The 20,438-nt window shown below is 41.1% G+C and overlaps 1 protein-coding gene across 5 annotated transcripts in view; it reads left to right on the forward strand.

The window, feature by feature from the left end:
* Positions 1-20,438, forward strand: part of LOC144508502 (beta-1,4-galactosyltransferase 5-like) — a 92,499-nt gene that overhangs the window by 56,509 nt on the left and 15,552 nt on the right. For 3 of the 5 annotated variants that reach the window (XM_078236475.1, XM_078236480.1, XM_078236478.1), the window contains exons 2-5: positions 617-751; positions 8,282-8,395; positions 11,609-11,733; positions 17,279-17,395. In XM_078236475.1, the coding sequence (XP_078092601.1) occupies positions 617-751; positions 8,282-8,395; positions 11,609-11,733; positions 17,279-17,395 (491 nt within the window). The remainder of the gene's footprint in view (positions 1-616; positions 752-8,281; positions 8,396-11,608; positions 11,734-17,278; positions 17,396-20,438) is intronic. The other 2 variants (XM_078236479.1, XM_078236476.1) reach the window with 1 other exon arrangement.

A 20,438-nucleotide genomic window follows, 5' to 3' on the forward strand; every position in this document is an offset into this window, starting at 1 on the left:
CACACTTATGCAAGTGAATGCTTGCTGCCCCAAGATTCTTTCATTTTAAGGCAGTTAGGCTAGTGTGTGCGTGCCTTCCCTAAGAATGGGGCTACACTTTACTGAATACGTTGAGGCTCATGGTGGTATCAGATTTATTTGAGAGAAGACTAATGGTATTCTGAAGCTATGCCCCAGGTACCGTGATAGAGAACAAGAGTTTCTTGATGCCTGTTGTTATGAACCCTTCCAATGCCATTTTTTTTGTTTCCTTGACTCTTTAAGGATTGGAGCTTTTTTCACACCCTTTGAGTTGTGTTTACCTCTTCCTGGGTGCCTGTTCTTCTATGACTGCTGTTAGAACAGCCACAGATTCCTTTCCGCATAATCCTCATTTAGTTTGGCAGAGATCAGGAATGTAATGCACAGAATCTGAAACTCGAGCGTGTACCCTGTTAGTCTGCACCTGTTTTTGAATCCATATTATTGGGCTGGAGTTGTATGTTTTTGATTTTAATTAGGTACTTGATTTATTTCTAAATTCAGCTGTTGCTGTTTGCCTTAATTGAAACTGCAATTCCCAGTTATGCAATTTTGCTGAACTGTATTTAATTGTGCACTTTGTTTTCTTTTCCAGTAAACACGTATCTATTTATGATGCAAGCCCAAGGCATCATGATCAGAGAGAGTGTGAAAACAATGGGGTCCCAAATGTATGAGCAGGTGGTTCGTGGCACTTACGCCAAGATGAACAGCAGCCTTAATGGTACAGGTATTTATGCAGTAGCCATGGTAACAAATTAAAATGGAGAAATATATTCTACTTGTGCAGAATTCTGTTGAACATCTATAGATACTATACACCTGAAAGAGATAATTTCTTTACAAATAGTTGGTTATGGAATTTGAGTATTGTTTGGGGGGAAAAAAAAGAAATGTATCGAAGCTTTCATCTTGCACTCATCAGGTCATTTGCAAGAATGCCAGATATACAGGGAACAGTAATTTATACTTCATGACGAGAGTGCTAATTGGCACGCGGACATTGGCAGTGGCATTGCAAATACGCTTGATGTTACTTGTAAATGTTCTGATGAGTGCAGGACAAAAAGTTTGTCTTTTTTTCAGTGATAATAAAATTCCTTTAGTAGAATTATTTTCCATATTAAATAGTGTTCATATAAAATCAATGATTTTGTAATCTAATATTTTATTCACTTAAAGTGTTTCCATTTATTTTAGTTGGTAGCACTTTTGCCTCGGTATTTATTAAAGTTGAGATTTAAAGTCAATTCACTCATGTGAGCACCTAATCTGGATGACACTTCAGTGTGATACTGGCAGTGTTCTGCATTGTTGGTGGTGCCAGCTTTTGGCTGATGTTAAAACCAAAGCTCTGTGTCGGTTCACGCTGACGCAAGAGGTCTCCTGGCACTATTCGAAGAAGAGCTGGGACGTCGCCATGTCCTGGCAAGCAGTGTACACTGTCTACTTGTCAGCAACCTGATGTGAAATCTTGCTATGTGCAAATCGCTATTGTTTTATTCCCCTAGATAAGTAACTGCACATCAAAAGGTAAAGTTCTTTGTGAATTTTGGAGGATGTGGTGAGGCGTAAATAAACACAAGGTCATTTTTCATGCTTTTGTAGAAGAGTTGAATACATTTGTGTAGTCTGCTGAAGGCACAAAGTTCATGTGCTGCAGCTTGAAGTACTGAAAGGTGGCAGACCATATAGTGCACTAATATTTTGAATGCAAAATATGTAGCAATTCATGTCACGTTATTTCCCCTGAGTATTTTGGTTTTTGTCACCCATGCAATTTACTGAGAGATGGAGAAAAAACAGAATAATAAGGGGGATTATTCCCTAGAAAGTTTCTTTCCAAATCCCTCAGGTGATCAAAAACAATTCAGGGGATCACATGGATCAAGTGTTATCTACCAAGGCACTTGGCCTCCCAATGATGTGATCCCTGTCTCAGTCAAGAACTGGTGCTATTATCTCTTAAAGAACTGGCACCCAGTACACCTGAAGGCCACTATTCTCCGGGAAATGTTCGAGATGGAGAGGAGGATAATCTTTTGCTCTTTCTGCTCAGTGTGTGGAATTCTCTTCCTTAGAAAGCAGTGGAGGCTGGGTCATTGAATTTATTCAAGGCAGAGTTGGATTCTTGATTGACGAGGGAGTCCAAAGTTATTTGCAGTTGGGGGGTGGGGTGGGCAGGTAAGAAAGTGGAGTGGAGACCACGACCAGATCAGCCATGATCTTACTGAATGGTGAAGGAGGCTCAAAGGCCTAAATAGCCTACTCCAACTCCCAGGTCCTATGTCATCTGTCCTATGAAAAGAATAACTGCCGAGCATGCAGTCTGTAGGCCAGTGGATTCATTACCTAAATCTAGTCAATTTTCAGTGCATTGTTTTCCAATCTAATGTGAATGCATTCCTTCCCCATGGAAAATTTTAAACTGGATCAGAAGGTTGATGTGTTTATTCGGGCTGCCCTCTGTGTACTCTGAGGAACTACAGCTTTAATACAAATTAAGTTGCAGCTTGGAAAATTTTATATAACGTGCTTGCTTTGTTTTTTAAAGAATCAAATTTTAAGCTTTATCTAATATTTCCATGCTCACATGGAAAAAAAGTCATCTTGTGCTCAGTTTGTAACTAAATAGAGAAGAGGGAGGATGTGTTGGAATTATAGAGCCAGGTCTTGGTTGCAAAATACAATATGTTTGCAGAATCCTGGCTTCAATGCAAGTTAACTGTGTATCAAGTCTGACATTATGTAACATATTGTGTCACCAAATCATAAGCTATTATTCAGGCGTGGGATTGCTGCAGTTTATTGGCTGGTTTGGTATGGTATTAAGCATGACGATTTGCTTTCACAAGGGAAAGCAGCCCCTAGGTAATGGGTTCAGTTTCTGTTGTGTTTCACAATTCCTCTTTCCGAGTTTACTTCATTCAAGGTTTTGACTTTGTGCATCTGCAAACCTTAATGAAGAGTTTAGCCAAGTTTACAGTGGCAGTCAGTCAGCGCTGCTGCCAGGGATCCGGATTCGATTCTGGCCTTGGATGACTCTGTCTGTCTGTGAAGTTTGCACATTCTCCCCGTATCTGGCTCCAGTTTCCTCCCACAGCCTACAAGATGTGTAAATTAGGTCGATTGGCCATGCTAAATTGCCCCTTAGTGTCCAAAGCTGTGTAGATTCGGTGGATTAATCATGGTAAATGCACAGAGTTATGGGAATAGGGCGGAGTGAAGGGCCTGGGTCAGCTGCTGTTTTGTAGGATCGGTGCAGACTCGACGGGCCGAATGGCCTCTTTCTGCCTTGTAGGGATTCTATGATTTCAATCATGGTAGGCAATCCAAACTTGGTCTTTCCATTGATCCTATGCTTGTTCAGGTCCTCAAACCCTCAAAAAAACCCCCATCTGTTTGGGGGGAAAGTGGTCGTTTTCAAGGACTCCATAATAAAGGTTAACCAGTACCAATCAAGAACATGTCCGGCTCCATTCCTGTTTTGATATTGTTCCCTCCTAGATGTGGTGTCATCTATGAATATTCCAAAAATTGGCAATCCTCCCAATTCCACTGTCTTTGAGTTAGGAATCTTTATTCTCCACTAGAATGGCTCAGTTTCGTACTGGGACTTGTGAACTGATTGTATCCTATGATCAGATGGCTTTGCAGCATTTAACCAAGGGATTTCCTGTGGCCCAATACACTGGCATTCCATTATGAAGATCTTTATTCCGCTAAATAACAAGCCACTCAGTGAGCAAATGGATTGTTAGTACCTCTGTCGAGGTTGCCAATTGTCAAGTGTTCATGCTTAAAGCAGTGCCTTGTATTCAAGTTGAGATTTGCAAAGTTGGAACATCTGAAATATCAGATCTAGCATCGACGTAAATAAATAGCAGCAACTTTGAAACAGAGGTCTTGATCTTTCAAAATCGAATTCTCAGAATTATAGAATTGTTGTGCCACAGAAGGAGGCCATTTGGCCCATCGTGTCTGCACCGGCTCTCCAAATGAGCATCATGAATTAGTGCCATTCCCAAACCGCTGCATATTATTTGAAGAAAAACAATAATCTAATACCACCTTGAATGCAAAACTCTTTTTACATCCCTAGTTTTGTAGCTGACAAGAACATTGATCCCAGCACCATTCAGATGTAGGCCACCCAATGTACAGATCTCACTTTTCCCAGTCCTGGTGCCTCATGAAGTGGAACTCACTTCTCCCGCACCCTTGTTTAAGTTATGCGTTTCAGATCTCTAATCTGATTTTTTTTCTCTCTATGCCAATTTGTGTGTCGCTAACTAGTAATCCAGAGATTATGACTTTTGAAGTTTTGCTTCTTAATATGGTACCTAGGTCCTCATTTATGCAGGAACTCTCTTTTTCCTGCCTATGTTGTTTGTACCTACGTAGATCATGACAACTGGATCTTCCTCCCCCTCCCCGCTACAAGTTCCTCTCCAGCCCTGAGCAAATGTTTTGAACCCTGGCATCGGCCAGGCAGCATAACTGTCTGGATTTGCACTCCTCGCTGCAGAGAATGATGTCAATCCCTCTGACTATATTAGCCCCATTACCACTCCCTTTCTTTTTGCGTCCCCCACTTGAATGGCTTCCTATACCAAGGTGCCATAGTCAGTTGGCTCATCTATCCTGCAGTCCCCACTTTCATCCAAACAATGTGAAAGACTTCAAACCTGTTTGAAAATCGTAAAGGTTGAGTCTCTTTTATGTACACCAGCCCTCAGTCCCTTTATCTGCCTCATTCTCCTGTCCCTGACCACTGACCAAATCGGAAGACCTTGTCCTAAGAGATGTGACTACCTCCTGGTACCAAGAATCCAGGTAACTTGCCCCCTCCCTGATATGTTGCAGTGTCTGTAGTTCAGCCTCCAGCTCATAAACTCTGAGCCGCAGCTGCTCACACTTAAACACTCTGCGGACGTATTTACCCTGGATCGAACTGGCACCCCGAGTTCCCACGTGCTGCAGCTGTGACACATCACCTGTCCTGCCTACCTTAATGTGTTCTAATTAGCTTGAATTATTTCATTCAATTATATGTTTTACTTTTGCTTTTATATATTTTATTAATCTTATCACAAATTGCGAGACTATTTTGAATCTTTGGAAAAGAATAAACTGCAATCGCTTGCCATAACTAGCTTCTTCTCCTGTAAGACCACACCCTGAAGTTCCACTCAGGCAAAGTCTCCCTTGCTGACTTCTGCACGGTTGCTATCGCTTCTCTGAGAGGGGAAAAAAGCCGCCTTGGATGAAAAAGTAGTTTTTTCCAGGATAAAAATGGATTAATTTTGTTCAGAAACAAACTTGATCAATAATTTTTAAATAGCAATTCTTGTCATTGAAGACTAAGGGAAATTCTTTGCAACCTTGAATGTTTCTTGTGTATTTGCTGAGTTATTGTGGCTCATATCACTAATTGCAATTGTATTTGCTTTAGTTTGTTAACTGGTGTGATAACCACCGCCTTTTCCAAAGGGAATTTGTTTATGTAGTGCATTATGTTCATTAAGCAAATTATCACAATGGAGCACTTGCTAATCCCTTGAGTAAACACCTGCAAAGATAGAGGTTTCTGGATCCTAAGGCAAAGGTGCAGGTGAGAAAGTCAAGAGTCTCGTGATTAGTTAGTGTTGCAAAATTTTCTTCAAGAGCAGAAATTGTATTCTAATTTTCTTCTATTTACTATTTCTCCATTCGTTGGAATCAATATTTAAATTGAAGAGTTAAAACCTTGAAGGCATTTGCAATTACCTTGACAGTTTCCTTGTGATGTGTGGGGCATCTAATGTTGCACAACTGGTGAACATAACTAATGCTCTCTCAATTCTGACTAAAGATGCAACTTTGTTGCTTTAACCAATATTCGTAACCAGGCCCAGCAAGAGGAAGTTTGGATGAGACATCTAGAAAGGAACTGTGTTCCTCTGTTAGCTCTTCAGATTGAAAGTCTCCGAGATGGAATGATGCATTGGTTGCACTAGTAGTTTTATGATCACCAGTTCAGCAAGTTGTCACAAAGCATGTGCAAACTCAAATGAAGGCTAAAATTAGTGCACCAAACCTCCTCTGACACTGGTCATGTTCTATCTCCTCTCCAAAATAATGTTTTAGTGGGTTCTCTCTCTGCAGAAGCTTCACATTGGTTGAAATATACCAATGACTCCTGTACCATGTGAGTATACAAAATGGAGCCTTGGTTGACTAGAAATTTAATTGTTTCTCATTGCTCCTACTTGTTACAATGTTCCTCATGTACTTTATAGTTACATCTAACCGTGCAGGTGACTCCACAGTAGAGGAATTGCAGATGTACAAATTATCATTCCAGCAGAAATAGATTGTAGCTTTGCTACTGCTTACTTAGGGATTGGGTAACTGCTGGATTGCAGCCTTCATACATACTTGGTTTAGCTAGGTCTTATTCCATTCAGAGTCAGGTTCATTTTACATCGATGAGCCCAACACCTCCATAAGTCAATAAAATAAATCTCCTCCTTTTGCTAACCTGAATGGCATTGCAGAATTGTTTCCAGAAAATTGGATTAAATTGAGAAACTTTTCACTTGAGCATTTGAGAGTTTTTAATTTGTGACGTTTTCCAAACGAGAGCAAGTCCCTTTTTTGTGGTTTATTGAATTCCTTCTGTACTGTTGGATACCACCAAGGGGCAACTTGGTCAAGCTCTGATGGTGGGTCCTCAGATTATTCTGCTGTTTGATTCGAATAGGTAACTAGTTTTTCTTTCAATGGAATCCCAACTTAAAGAGGCTAATCTCTTAAAAGGTTAAGTATTTAAGTAGACTAGTTCATCCCTGTCAGCCCATTGCATTGTGGAAGTCATCTTTCCTGGACAAGTGAATTATCCAGCACAAGTCATCAACCTGCCAACTCTGAAAGAAGATAGCATTGAAATTTGATTCTGGATCCATCTGAAACAATAATTCTTACCTTCTATGTGGTCTTTGCCCTGTACCTTTTCCCTTTATCCCACTTTTATTGTATGCAAGTGCCACAGGTTACGTAGTCACACTCCCCTCCTGTGTTTTGAGTGTGTGTGTTTGCTGTGGGGTTATTAATAGAGAATTGGATCACACCAAAACTGAGGAGTTGGCAAAATGTACCACCACTTCGGTAAATGGGGAAATCAAAAATACTTTGTTTATGAGCTTATGATGAGTGGAGAAATGAGGGCTGTTTAGTTAAATCCTGTCTATAACACAATGACAGATGACATTAGACTGACAGGTTTGTAAGTACCTGGTTTCTCTCTCCCACGGTTCTTAAAATAGATGTTGAATTTTCCCATCCAAGGCGGAAATCCCAAATTGGAAGTTGTTTTGAGATTTATTATTAATGTATTCCTCACTTGCTAAAAGTCTGGAGTGGAATCCATCAGGTCGTTTGCACAAGGTATAGGTAAGAATTGTGCTCAGTTAGCTTGGTACTCAATGGATGTCTACCTTGTCTTACATTTTTCTACCAGATCATAGATAGAAAGTCATAGTACAAGAATAATGCAAGGAAAAAATAACTCGACTAACTGGAAAAGTGTCACTCGTGCTTTGACAGGATATTTCAGCTTCAGATTTTTTGGTTGGTGACTGGTCTTTTTGTGATTTCTCCCATTTTCCCACACCCCTTGTTACCCACTGAGGACTCTGAACATACAATCCCTACAGTGCAGAAGGAGGCCATTCAGCCCATGAAGGTCTTCAGCATGCATGTGGTCCAGCCTCATCAGTAGGCTATAAATTGGGAGACAATATTGTCAGAATAGGATTACCCAAAATTAGGCCAACTTCACCATTAGTGCGCCAATCCAAATTTAGTTTGAAGAGGCGATTTCCTCTTGGTATGCCTGGAGCAACTTCCTCTGTTCTGAACATGTCTCTCCCTATGTATTTTTTTTTTGCCCAATGAAGTTGAGAATCACACTGATTGTAATTATTCCAGACTATTCAAAAATGTACTTCTGCCACTTGTTAGCAGGAATACATGCATAAAGTAGGGAGACATTATTTATACTCTCATTAAATCTTCGCACATATATAACAGGTAGATGATAAACCCTTAGATATCCCTAATGTTTAATGGATTACAAGTGAAATTAGAGATTTGGAATGGCACGTAACATGTTTAACCTAACCTTGGTACTTGCATGAAATCCTGACTATGTATTGCAGTTTTACTTATAACATGCCTGAAGATCTGAAATTTACTGTGCTGTCAACCTTCTTCTCAGATTATCCAGATGACTTAAACCATAGTGAAACTTATCTCCAAACCACAACATTTCTTCCTGAAGATTTTACCTACCAAGCAAACCTCATGTGTCCTGAAAGACTTCCTTCTATGAGTGAGTATGTGAACAAGTTAAGTTAGTGTAAAACTATTGAGACATCGAATTATTATTGTTGGAATTAACCTATGTAAATTATCAATTCCAAATTATAGCTAGGTATTTCTCTAGTACAGAAATACCACAATATTTGAGCATAGATTCCAAAACACTCAATAGAATATATGGATGGAAATCTATAAATTGATCACTGTATTGAATGTAATGTCAAAATTAAACCCAAAAGGGGTGGTGGTGGTGGCCTCGTGGTGTTATCGCTAGACTCTTAATCCAGAAACTCAGCAAATATTCTGGGGACCCGGGTTCGAATCCCGCCACGGCAGGTCGTGGAATTTGAATTCAATGAAAAATATCTGAAATTAAGAATCTACTGATGACCATGAAACCATTGTCGATTGTCGGAAAAACCCATCTGGCTCACTAATGTCCTTTAGAGAAGGAAATCTGCTATCCTTACCTGGTTTGGCCTACATGTGACTCCACAGCAATATGGTTGACCCAGTTCCTGCAACTCTGCCCTCTCTTCCAGGACCACGATAGGGTCCCTTTGTCTTCATTTTTCACCCCACCAGCTTCCACATTCAAAAGGATCATCATCCATCATTTCTGCAAATTCTCCAGCATGCTGCCACCATGCCCTCCCTCATCAGCATTCCGCAGGGACCGATCCTTCTGTGATATCCCTGGTCCACTCCTCCATCACCCCAACTCCTCATCCCTTAGCTCGGCACCTTTCCTTGCAATTGCAGAAGGTCCAATGTCTGCCCATTCCTCCCTCCTGACCATTTAAGGCCTCAAACATTCCTTTCAGGTGAAGCAACACTTCACTTCCACTTTCTTCAATTTGGTTTACTGTACTCGCTGCTTCCAATGTGGTCTCCTCTACGCTGGGGAGATTAAGTGCAGATTGGGTGACCGCTTTGCAGGACACAGAAGCTGTCAGACCTGCTGAGGTTTTCCAGCATTTTCTGTTTTTAGGCCATGGAATTAGATATTTGACCTTTTTGGTTGCAGAGTGGTAAAATATTAATTTTATACTATGATTTTTATACCAAATGAAAGCATGAGTATGCTGCAAGAAAGTTTGCAGTGCGAGTGTATACAAACCCAAATAATCTATTTAACATTAGTTTTGGTAAATTTGTATTCGCAAAGATTAGACAATTGGTTTAAAGCAATAAGTTTAAGAAATTCATTTGTCTTGCATTATTATCAAATGTATAGATGACACTGCCATTTATTGGCTGTCCTTATTTACCCAAGGAAGGTGGGAATCCTTCCTTCACCACTGCAAACCTTGTGCTAATGGTGATCCCATCTTGGGTATTGTACGGGAGGATTTTGACTTGGCAACAAGCTTGCAACCGGTGGCCTATGTCCAAATCTGGATGGTGAGAGACTTGGAGAGGAACTTGGAGTTTCAGTGACCTTTCTGCTGTTGCCCTTTATTTATGGTAGAGACCACAGGATTGACAGGTGTTGTTAACATGTAGCTGTAATAAATCCTTTAGATAATTCACAGTAGGAGAGGGTGGATATGGAATCCAGTGGCAGGGGTGCCAATTGAGTGAACTACTCATTCATAAATGGAGTCATGCTTCATGAGTTTCATTATAACTGCACTTTTACAGTTGTAATATTGACCACTTGCCTAAATCAAGTCTTGTAAATGGTTTAATGGATGCAGTGTGTACTACTCGTTGCAGATTACATACTGTCTTGCCCTGCTCTTGTTGTGTTAATGTGATTGGACCTTCATGTTAATGGGAGAACCTGATAGTGCTGAAGGCTGACAAGAGGTGGTTTCTTAGAATCTTAGAATCCTTTTTGTTGGATATAGGGTCATTTCCTGGCACTTGTGAGGTGCGAATGTTGCTTGTCACTTGTGACTCAAGCTTGGACGGTCCTGCTGTAGGCTAACTTGTGTTAATTATGGGAGGAGTTGTGAATGGTGTATGAATACTGTAGAATTGTTATTGAACTGTATCACTTTTTCTAACATAATAGAGGGAAAGGCAGTGATGGTTGGACCAAGATCACTTCCTAAGAACTTTTGTTACAATGATTGACTCTACAATAAACTCAACCATCCTTTAATTCCTGTGAAGTATGTCTACAGCCATGAACAGACTTCCATAGTGACCTCCCATTGGTCTCAACATTGCTTAGGCTCCTTTTGTACTCATGTTGCCTCCAGTGTTAAATGAAATTGCTCTTGTGTCCTTTATTAATCGGTCCTTGCATCCATTACTTATTTAAGAGTCTAATGAGATCTGGAGCCAAGTGGTTCAGGAAGAACTGAAATTAAGGGTCAGTATGCATAATACTGAGTAGATATCACTTATTGGCATAGTTGTTGATTCCTTTAATCCCCTTATTGATAATTGGGAAGAACCTGATGATGGTAATTGCTCAAGTTTGATTTGTCTTGCCTTAACAAATAGGACATATCCTACATAAATGTCATTTGTGGGTGGATAGTAGTATCAAAGCTGCACTGGAATAGCTCGACAATGGAAGTACCAAATTCTAGTGTGCAAGGTTTTACTATATGAAAGATATTGTCAGGTTTGATAGTTTTGTGTTAAGTACACTTGGTACTTTCTTGAAGTCATATGGAGAGAAGCAAACTGGCACAATGCTGACATCTATGATCAGGATCTTGTGGGGTGGGGGGGGGGGGGAAAGGAATGTCAGAACATTGACTTGGAACCTTTGATTGAAGATATTGTGTGGTCTCTTTCATTCACATGCTACGTTCCACCAGAACTGAGTATGTTTATGGAGCTTCTTCCTAACATTAGTGACCTGATTGCTTACCATCATTCTCGCTGGATATGGTAAGACCATGCAGAGCTTTTCTTTAACCCGTTAGTTGTGGAACTCTTTGATAATTAATATCTAGGTAGCTCAATGCTATAGCTTACTTGCTGGTCCTTGCCTGGTAATGCACCTGGCACAATTTTTCCCTACACTCCCCATTGACAAGTTGATAGTGGTGGAGAAGTGAGGAATATGCTGAGCCATGAGCTTGTGTGTGTTGGTAGTGCACAATTCTTGTGCCTAGTGGATGTAGAGCTTTGGGCATGTAGCTGTATCCTTGGGTGGGTAGTATGCCATTGGTTCTAGAATTGCTTCATGCTGTAGTCAACATAGACTGGTGACAACATTTGGAGCAGCTTAACTTTCATTTCCAATGTTCCCAAACAGCGGGTCCAATCGATGTAAACATGACTGAAATTTCATTGGAAGAGATCCAGGAATCATTTGCTAAGGATCCTTATATCCAGATTGGTGGTCACTGGAAGCCAAGAGATTGTATACCTCGTTGGAAGGTAATAGATTGGTGCATGGTTATCAAGCAATGATCCTTTCCTTTGACTTTTTAACATGTTTGAAAGATGTGAACTTGCATTCTCACAAAGCTGAACTTGTGAGCTTTAAGAATTAAAAAAAAGTATGATGAATATTATATAGCAGCACTTATCTATTTTAGAAACTGCAAAAACCAATGTATTGAGCAGAGACAATTTGCGCACACATGGATTAAATGTCTGTACGCTATGTGTGTGTTTTAAAATTCAGACGATTCGTTATTGCAAAAGACATTGTTGATTTTGAGATCTTTAGACTTTGTCAACTGTGCTTTCTGTAACAGCTATCCATTCACTTTGAATTTAATATTTATTCCATAGAATTGTAATATTGTAGTGCAAAATGGTACCCTTAATTGGCTAGGAGTTGACATGTGTTTCAATCCGGCAGTCACACATGAAATTTACTGCTGAACCTTGCGATGCTAGTGTTTTTTTTGTACATTATCGCGTAAATTCTCCTTCCTAATTCCAATCCAGTAATTACACATGGCAAGTGCATGCCTATTTGCAGAGAATTAAATTTGGATTTTCACGTGAGGACTTTCACTTTATGCGAGAGCTATCAACCAGAGATATGGGGTGGCACGGTGACGGTGGTAAGCACTGCTGTCACACAGCGCCAGGGACCCGCGTTCAATTCTGGCCCCCAGGTCACTGTCTGTGTGGAGTTTGTACATACTCCCCCTGTCTGCGTGGGTTTCTTCCGGGCACTCCAGTTTCCTTCCACATTCCAATGATGCGCGGGTTCGGTTGATTGGCCGTACTACATTGCCCCTCAGTGTCAGGGGATTTGCAGGGTAAATACATGGGGCTACAGGGCTAGGGCCTGTGTAGGATAGTTGTTGGCGCAGGCTCAATGGGCTGAATGGCCTCTTTCTGCACTTTAGGGATTGTATGATTCCAGCGCCTGTACGAGGCCTGTTGCGAAAGCAGTGACTTGTGCTGGGCGAGACCATATTGCAGTGGAAAGAACTTTTGGGAAATGAGAGGCATGAATCAATGGTTGCATTTCTTCAACTAATATTGTAAAGATAAATGGAACCTCCCGTTGGTGCAATCTTGCTCACATCTGTCTTCATTAAACTTTGCAAACAGAAGAAAATGCCTATTGTGTATGTAGTGACAGTACTGGCATTTTCTCCATGGCTCATGCTAATTTCTGTGTTGTCCCGTACATGCTCACACAGCTTGTCCACTATCCCTAATTATTGTGCTTAACCCCTGGTGCACAAGAGCCAGCAATAAAAGATTAAATTTCAAATAGAAGTCACTGGCATTTGAATTTTTCCCCAGATTAGCCACGCTCGATTCATTCACCATTTTTTTTTTTAATTCGTAAAATTGACAGACACGGTTTGCGACACTTATTTGATTGGTGTCGGAGATGTCCATAACGATCAATTCAGTACCCACAACATATGCACGAGCAGTCTGTCCATTCACATGATGGATGAATTAATTGAGGGAATTAATCCAAGTCACTTAAGCCATGCTTTATAGACAAATATGGAATTCTAGCTGATTCATTCATCTATGAAATCTAACTTTAAAAATGCGAGATTTATTTAGTTTTGCAGTTAATTCTGTAAGCGTTGATTTTTTTTTTAATTAAAAAAACTCCTGAAATTTAGCCTTCAATTTCTTTACAACCCCTCATTTCTCAAACCATGGTTATTTTATTAAACTAAAATCTAGCCTGTTGTTATTTAAGCACCTTTTTAATCTAAACTGTGCCCTGTTCTGATGTACAAGAATATTGTATAATAGTGTTGTTTAGTCCTTGCCTGCCAAGTGTCTGTGCATTCATAAATTCAGAAAGTGTCTATCATTGTTTTGTACATTAGACATTGTGCTCACTTGTGGAAAAGTTCCACTTGTGGGACTGACCTATTTCTGTGCCAAAAATAGCACAGTCATGGAGTCTTTGCAGCACAGAAGGAGGCCATTTTGTCAACTGAGTCCATGCCAGCTTTCTGTAGAGCGCTCCGGTCAATCCCATTCCTCACACTCTCTTCCTGTAGCCGTATAAGTTTATTTCCCATCTTGTTTCCTCTACAAGTTATTGACAGTCTATCTGCTCAGTGGTTAGCACCGTTGCCTCACAGCGCCAGGGACCTGGGTTGAATTCCAACCTTGAGTGACTGTCTTCGTGCAATTTGCACGTTCTCCCCATGTCTGCATGGGTTTCCTCCGGGTGCTCTAGTTTCCTTCCACAGTCCAAAGATGAGCAGGTTAGATGGATTGGCCATGCTAAATTGCCCCTTCATGTCCCAAGATGTGTAGGTTAGGTGGATTAACCATGGTATATGTGTGGGGTTACGGGGATAGAGTGGGGGAAGGGTCCGGATAAGATACTCCATTAGAGAGTCAGTGCAGACTCGACATAAAGTGGTCCTGTCACTTGACCATCAGGACTACAATCATCTACCATCCTCCAGTCTGAAAAATAACACTCTACCAGACCTCCCTGTTTTCTTTCCTTAAACCATTTTTTAATTCAAGTTGACACTGACCCTCTTATTCTGTGAACTTCATTTTCCTTTGTCAACCAGCCCTTTATATGGTGCTTTGTCCAATGCTTTCTTAAAATCCATGTGGATAGCCTCCCATCATCCAAAAAAAACTTAGATTAGTCACACTATTTGCCTCTATTTTTCCCCTTCTGATATTGCTTTTAAAACATTACCTGCCACAGGTATTAAACTGACCAGCTTGTAGTAACTAGACGTGCCCTTGTACATTTTGAACAAGGGTGTCATGTTTGCTGCATTACAATTCTCCTGCACCTTCCCTATATCTAGAGAAGATTGAAAGGTTATGGTGAGCCTTTTTGTTATCTCCATCCTTCTTTCCCTGGGGAACCTGGATAAACGATTCGGACCAGGTAACTTATTTATTTTAAGCATAGCCAGCCTTTCCAGTACATCCTGCCTATTCATTTTCATCCCAAGCATTAGCTCTACCATCTCCATTTCTCCAATTTTTCAGCATTCCCTTCCTTAGTAAACGCCGATACCAAGTATCCAAGCCATGTCCTGTGCCTCGAGGTATATATTGGCCCCTTTGTCCCTAATAGGTCATGGCTGCCTTTTGATTACTGGTTTACTCTTTATATGGCTTACTATTTATGCGCTGGTAAATTTTTAGGTTCCTGTTTTTATGTTGATTCCCATTTTACTCTCCTTCTCTCTTTGCCGCCACATTTTCCTCTTCGTTGCCCCTTTCAACTCTTTGTATTTGACCTGCTTCTTCCTTGACAATTCACCTGCTGAGAATAATACTCTTTTTTTTTGTTTCATCATATTCTCTCTCTTCCTCAACATCCTTTGAGTCCAGGCTTTGGTTCTTCCTACTATCCCTCTTTGAATATAATTAGTCTGTGAAGCATCTCCTCAAATATCACCCACTGGTCCATTAGTTTTCTTTTTGCTGTCAGTCTTTGGAGCCATTTTACACCAGCTAGATTCCCTCTCTCCTCATTGATGAATCCCTAGTTAGCCCTCTTCCAATTCCGAAGTCAGCTTTAGATTGTGCTTTGCTCCTCTCCATATGATACAATGGGCACTCTTGCCCAACTCGTCCGGAATGTAGAATACCCCGAGTAGCATGATCATTCCTCCTTTTGTGTCTGAATTCAAAGTTTAAGAAGTTTATTTATTAGTGCCACATGTAGGCTTACATTAACACTGCAATGAAGTTACTGTGACAATTCCCTAGTCGCCACACTCGGACGCCTGTTCGGGTACATTAAGGGACAATTTAGCATGGCCAATGCACCAAACCAGCATGTCTTTTGGACTGTGGGAGGAAACTGGAGCACGCGGAGGAAACCCACGCAGAGATGGGCACGTGCAGAGTCTGCACGATCACCCAAACTGAGAATCGAACCTGGGTCCCTGGCACTATAAGGCAGCAGTACTAACCATTGTGCTGCCCACTGGCATTCTTTCCTGCCCTTCAAGAATCCCCTCTTTTAAACACAACAGTACCCTAATTGGTGCTGCCATCCTGCCACACTTGACTTCTATGAGCACTTCGTATTATTGAGATATTAAGCACCCTGTCCTCAATTTTTCAGCCACATTTCAATTATTGCCACTCCCATCGTGTTTACACACAGCTATTTGTGCTCGTAGCTTGTTAGCTATATTCACCACTATAGTAAACCTATCTTTTTCCTTGTAGCCTTTCTTCGTCTGTTCCTATCTAATGTGGTAGCGTGTCCAACTCTAGTACCCAATGTTCACTCCTTTAATGCACCTTATTCCATTTTTCTGCTCCAAATACTGCTGCCTCCCTACCCTCACCAGTTTAGTTTTATGCCCTTCTCAACCACAGTAGTGAACCTCTCCACGTAAACATTATTCCCTATCCAGTCGAGGTGCAACCTGTCCCTTTGGAAAAGGTATCTCCTGTCCCAGGACTGGTCTCAATGCCCAAACAATTGAAGCCTTCCCTCCTGCACCATGTCTGGAACTGCACATTGACCTTCTCTAATCTCCCCATACTCTTGCGAGTCTGTGGCATTGGGAGAAATCAGAGATTTAAAAAGTAGGATCTGAAAAGGTATAACTTCCTTAAAATCTGACTGTAAGATATTAATGTCTGCCACCTGTCACTGGTACCAATGTGTACCATAACTTAACTCATTCCCTTCTCCCAGCAGAATATTCTGCACACACTCTGTGATGTCCTTCACCCTATCACCAGAGAGGCAAATGCCATGTGGGACTCACTATAACAGTTACAGAAATGCCTGTCTTTCCCCTAACTATGGATTCTTCTATACCAACTGTATTTTTACACTTTGCTGTGTCCCTCCCGTGCAGTATTTTTTCCATTGATGCCATGGTCTGGATTTTCAAGTGTTGTCACAGTCAGTAGTCTAAAATGCTGAGTATTAGAAACCCTACAGTGCAGAAGGAGGCCATCCGGCCCATCGAGTCCGCACTGACCACAATCCCACCCAGGCCCTACCCCCACATATTTACCCGCTAATCCCTCTAACCTACACATCCCAGGACTCGAAGGGGCAATTTTTAACCTGGCCAATCAACCTAACCCGCACATCTTTGGACTGTGGGTGGAAACCGGAGCACCCGGAGGAAACCCACGCAGACACGAGGAGAATGTGCAAACTCCACACAGACAGTGACCCGAGCCGGGAATCGAACCCGGGACCCTGGAGCTGTGAAGCAGCAGTGCTAACCACTGTGCTACCGTGCCGCCCACCCTTAGTTTGAGGGTGGTCCACACTCCAAAAACTGCTGCACTTTCTGTCTCTTCCCTTTGTTCCTAATGGTTACCCATCTCTTGTCTGCCTATGGGGGTCACCACCTCCTGGAAGGCAGGATCCAGGGAACGCTCAGTCTCTCCGATGCTTTGCAGCATTGGCAATAACTAATTTTCAGGATGTTCGAAGCTTCTGAATGAGACTCCAGAATTGTCCTAATTCTGCCAATCTGTTATTGCAAGCAACTTTATTTGAGCTGTATCATTTCAGGTCGCAATTTTGATCCCATTCCGCAATCGTCATGAGCATCTCCCAATCCTGCTGAGACATCTGATTCCAATGCTGCAGAACCAACGCTTACAGTTTGCTTTTTATGTTATTGAACAGGTGAGTGGTGACTAAAAAAATGTTTCACGGTTCATGGTCGCGACGTAAGATTTTCAGCATATGCCCCTCAGATGTGAACCTGTCAGATTTATAAATTGCTGATTGTTGGTCACTATCCAGTACTGCAAAATATCTACCTTCTAGTCGAGCAGGTTGTGCACCTGCGCATTCCATCATATCAGGATTCTAATCTAGCATTACTATTGCAACTGACCACTGTAAATTACAGGCTCTTTGTCAACCAGCAGTACATCTAGAAGTTTATTTAAAGTTTGAATGTGTGAAGATGGGACCTATCTTTGCTGCAACCTTTTATCAAATTGCCCACTAACCCTCACTGTTGAGGCTCATTAGTGATTAAAGAGGTGTTTGGAAAAGTAAAGAAACTTCTAATAAAACAGATGAGACCCACTAAAGCTTTTGTATCGTTCATTTACAGGATGTGTGTGTTGCTGGCTAGGCCAGCATCTATTGCCCATCCCTAGTTGCCCTTCAGAAACTGTCCACATGTTGCCCTTCCAGGGTACCTTGCTGCTACTACACAGTCCATGAGGAAAATATAAGCTTATTTTGTTTCCATATTGTTTTTTTATCTGAAAAGTAAAGTCAAGATAGTTTACTCTATACCAGCTTGAGGTTTGCACCCCTTAAGCAAATTTTCAAAAACAAGAGCATAAAGGATGAAATTGGAGATGTATTATTTTGTCCATTCACATAGACCTGTATGATCAGCAATAAATAGTCTTAACGCCAACTATTTTACTGCTGAGAACTTTGCTTTCAAGTATTGTTTGCAGCTTACTGTATTAAATATTTCCTAACATTTGAATCATCTTGTGGATGTGACAAACAGCTATCATTTTCGTAGTGTGCATATTATAAATAATTATCTGAAATTGCTTGTAATGGTACCAAGTCAAAATTTAAAGATGACAGGAAAATAGTGTGTTTGGTTGATTTGAACAGAACTGTAAATGACTTCAGGAGGTGATGAACAGCATAGTTGATGGGGCAGATAGATATGATGCAGGGAATTGCGAGATGACAGATTTTGAGTAAAAGGTTTGGTAAAAGATCTCAAGAAGCCGAGAAATATCAGGATACAGTTAAACAATTTTGAAAGGGTGCGGGGCAATATCTGGATTCTAAATCCTATAAATCACAGCAGAAGATACAAAATCCAAATAATTTGAACCAACGTAATAAAAAGAAGTTTGGATGCAGTTTGAATACAATATTTTTTTTAGCATTACTTTTGAAAAGATAATATCTTGAGAGGGTGCAAATGCATTCATTATAATTGTAGAAGAGATGAGAAGCTTTAATTATACACAGATAATAGAGCAAGGATTATATTCATTAGAAACAAGGCACTCAGCTAGAAGTGTTTACAGTGCATTGGAAATGCCATTTCCATTAACTGATGAATTTGTAATCGGAACAATAAAAATTAGGATCATCACCAAAAGTATGAATCACAGAATCTCCGAATTGTTACAGCACAGAAGGAGATCATTTGGCCCATTTTTGTCTGCACTAGCTTCCTGAATGAACACTTCACCTATAGGCATTCTCCTGCCTTCTCCCCATAACCTTGCAGATTGTTTCATGTCAAATCATCAGCTGATTCCCTCTTGAATGCCTCAATTGAATCTGCCTCCTCCACACTCTCAGACAGTGGATTCCATACCTTAATCACTTGGTGTGTGAGAACATTTTTCTTATGTTGCTTTTGCTGCTTTAACCAGTTAGCTTAAATCTGTTTCCCCGCCCAGTTCTCGATTGCCCACCAATTTCTCCCTTTCTTATGACTGACGGGATAGGATTTTTTAAACCTAGAAAGTTATTAAAACATTAAATGAAAACCAGTGGAAGAAGTATAATACATGTCAAAATTGGGAATGGAACCAAGTCTTTGTACAGATTCTCATACTAGAAAAATAGAACCTCCCTTTGGTGGAGGAATGTTACAACAGGAGGAGCATAAACTAAATTAATAAAACTGAAGTGTCAAATTCCAAAGTGAATTACCATTTTGATGTGAGAAGTAAAGAGGAGATGTGTAACTAACTAGGTATATAACTGACTGACTGGTTGGATCTGTATGCTATGTCTGTGCCAATTTGCAGCGCTAGTGGGCGAGACCATATTTCTGATTCATTTTAGAAGGCAAGTCACACCCTATAGTTTGTCTGGAATGTGTTATTTGATTCTGTCTGCTGTAGAGTAATTCAAGAGCTCTGCAATGTGCAATTTGATCCAGTCATTATCAGGTGGTTGGGCAACCATACAAATTAGGAGCAGGAATAGGCCACTTGGTCTTTCAAACTTGCTCTGCCATTCAATCAGATCAAGGCTCTTCTGATTGTAAACTCAACCCTGCATTCCTGCCTACCCCAGATAAGCTTTCATCCTCTCCCTTAAAATATTCAGAGTCTGCTTTCACCATAGGGGCGGCACGGTAGCACAGTGGTTAGCACTGCTGCTTCACAGCTCCAGGGTCCCGGGTTCGATTCCCGGCTCGGTTCACTGTCTGTGTGGAGTTTGCACATTCTCCTCGTGTATGCGTGGGTTTCCTCCGGGTGCTCCGGTTTCCTCCCACAGTCCAAAGATGTGCGGGTTAGGTTGATTGGCCAGGTTAAAAAAATTGCCCCTTAGAGTCCTGGGATGCGTAGGTTAGAGGGATTCGCGGATAAAATATGTGGGGGTAGGGCCTGGGTGGGATTGTGGTCGGTGCAGACTCGATGGGCCGAATGGCCTCCTTCTGCACTGTAGGGTTTCTATGATTTCTATGATCTTTTCAGGAAGAGATTTCTAGAGACACTCAGCCATCTTGAGAAAAAACATTTCTCCTCATCTGTCCTAAATGGATGACTTCTCATTTTAAACAGTGGCCCCTCGTACTAATCCTCCCATAAGAGGAAACATTCTCTCCACATCAACACCCTCCCTCGGGACCCTGTGTTGTAATCAAGTAGCCTGTCCAACTTTTTTCTCATAAGACAACCCACCCATTCCAGGGATTAGTTGGTCACTGTCCAGG

Source organism: Mustelus asterias, chromosome 20, assembly GCF_964213995.1.
Source record: "Mustelus asterias chromosome 20, sMusAst1.hap1.1, whole genome shotgun sequence".
Taxonomy (NCBI): Eukaryota; Metazoa; Chordata; class Chondrichthyes; order Carcharhiniformes; family Triakidae; genus Mustelus; species Mustelus asterias.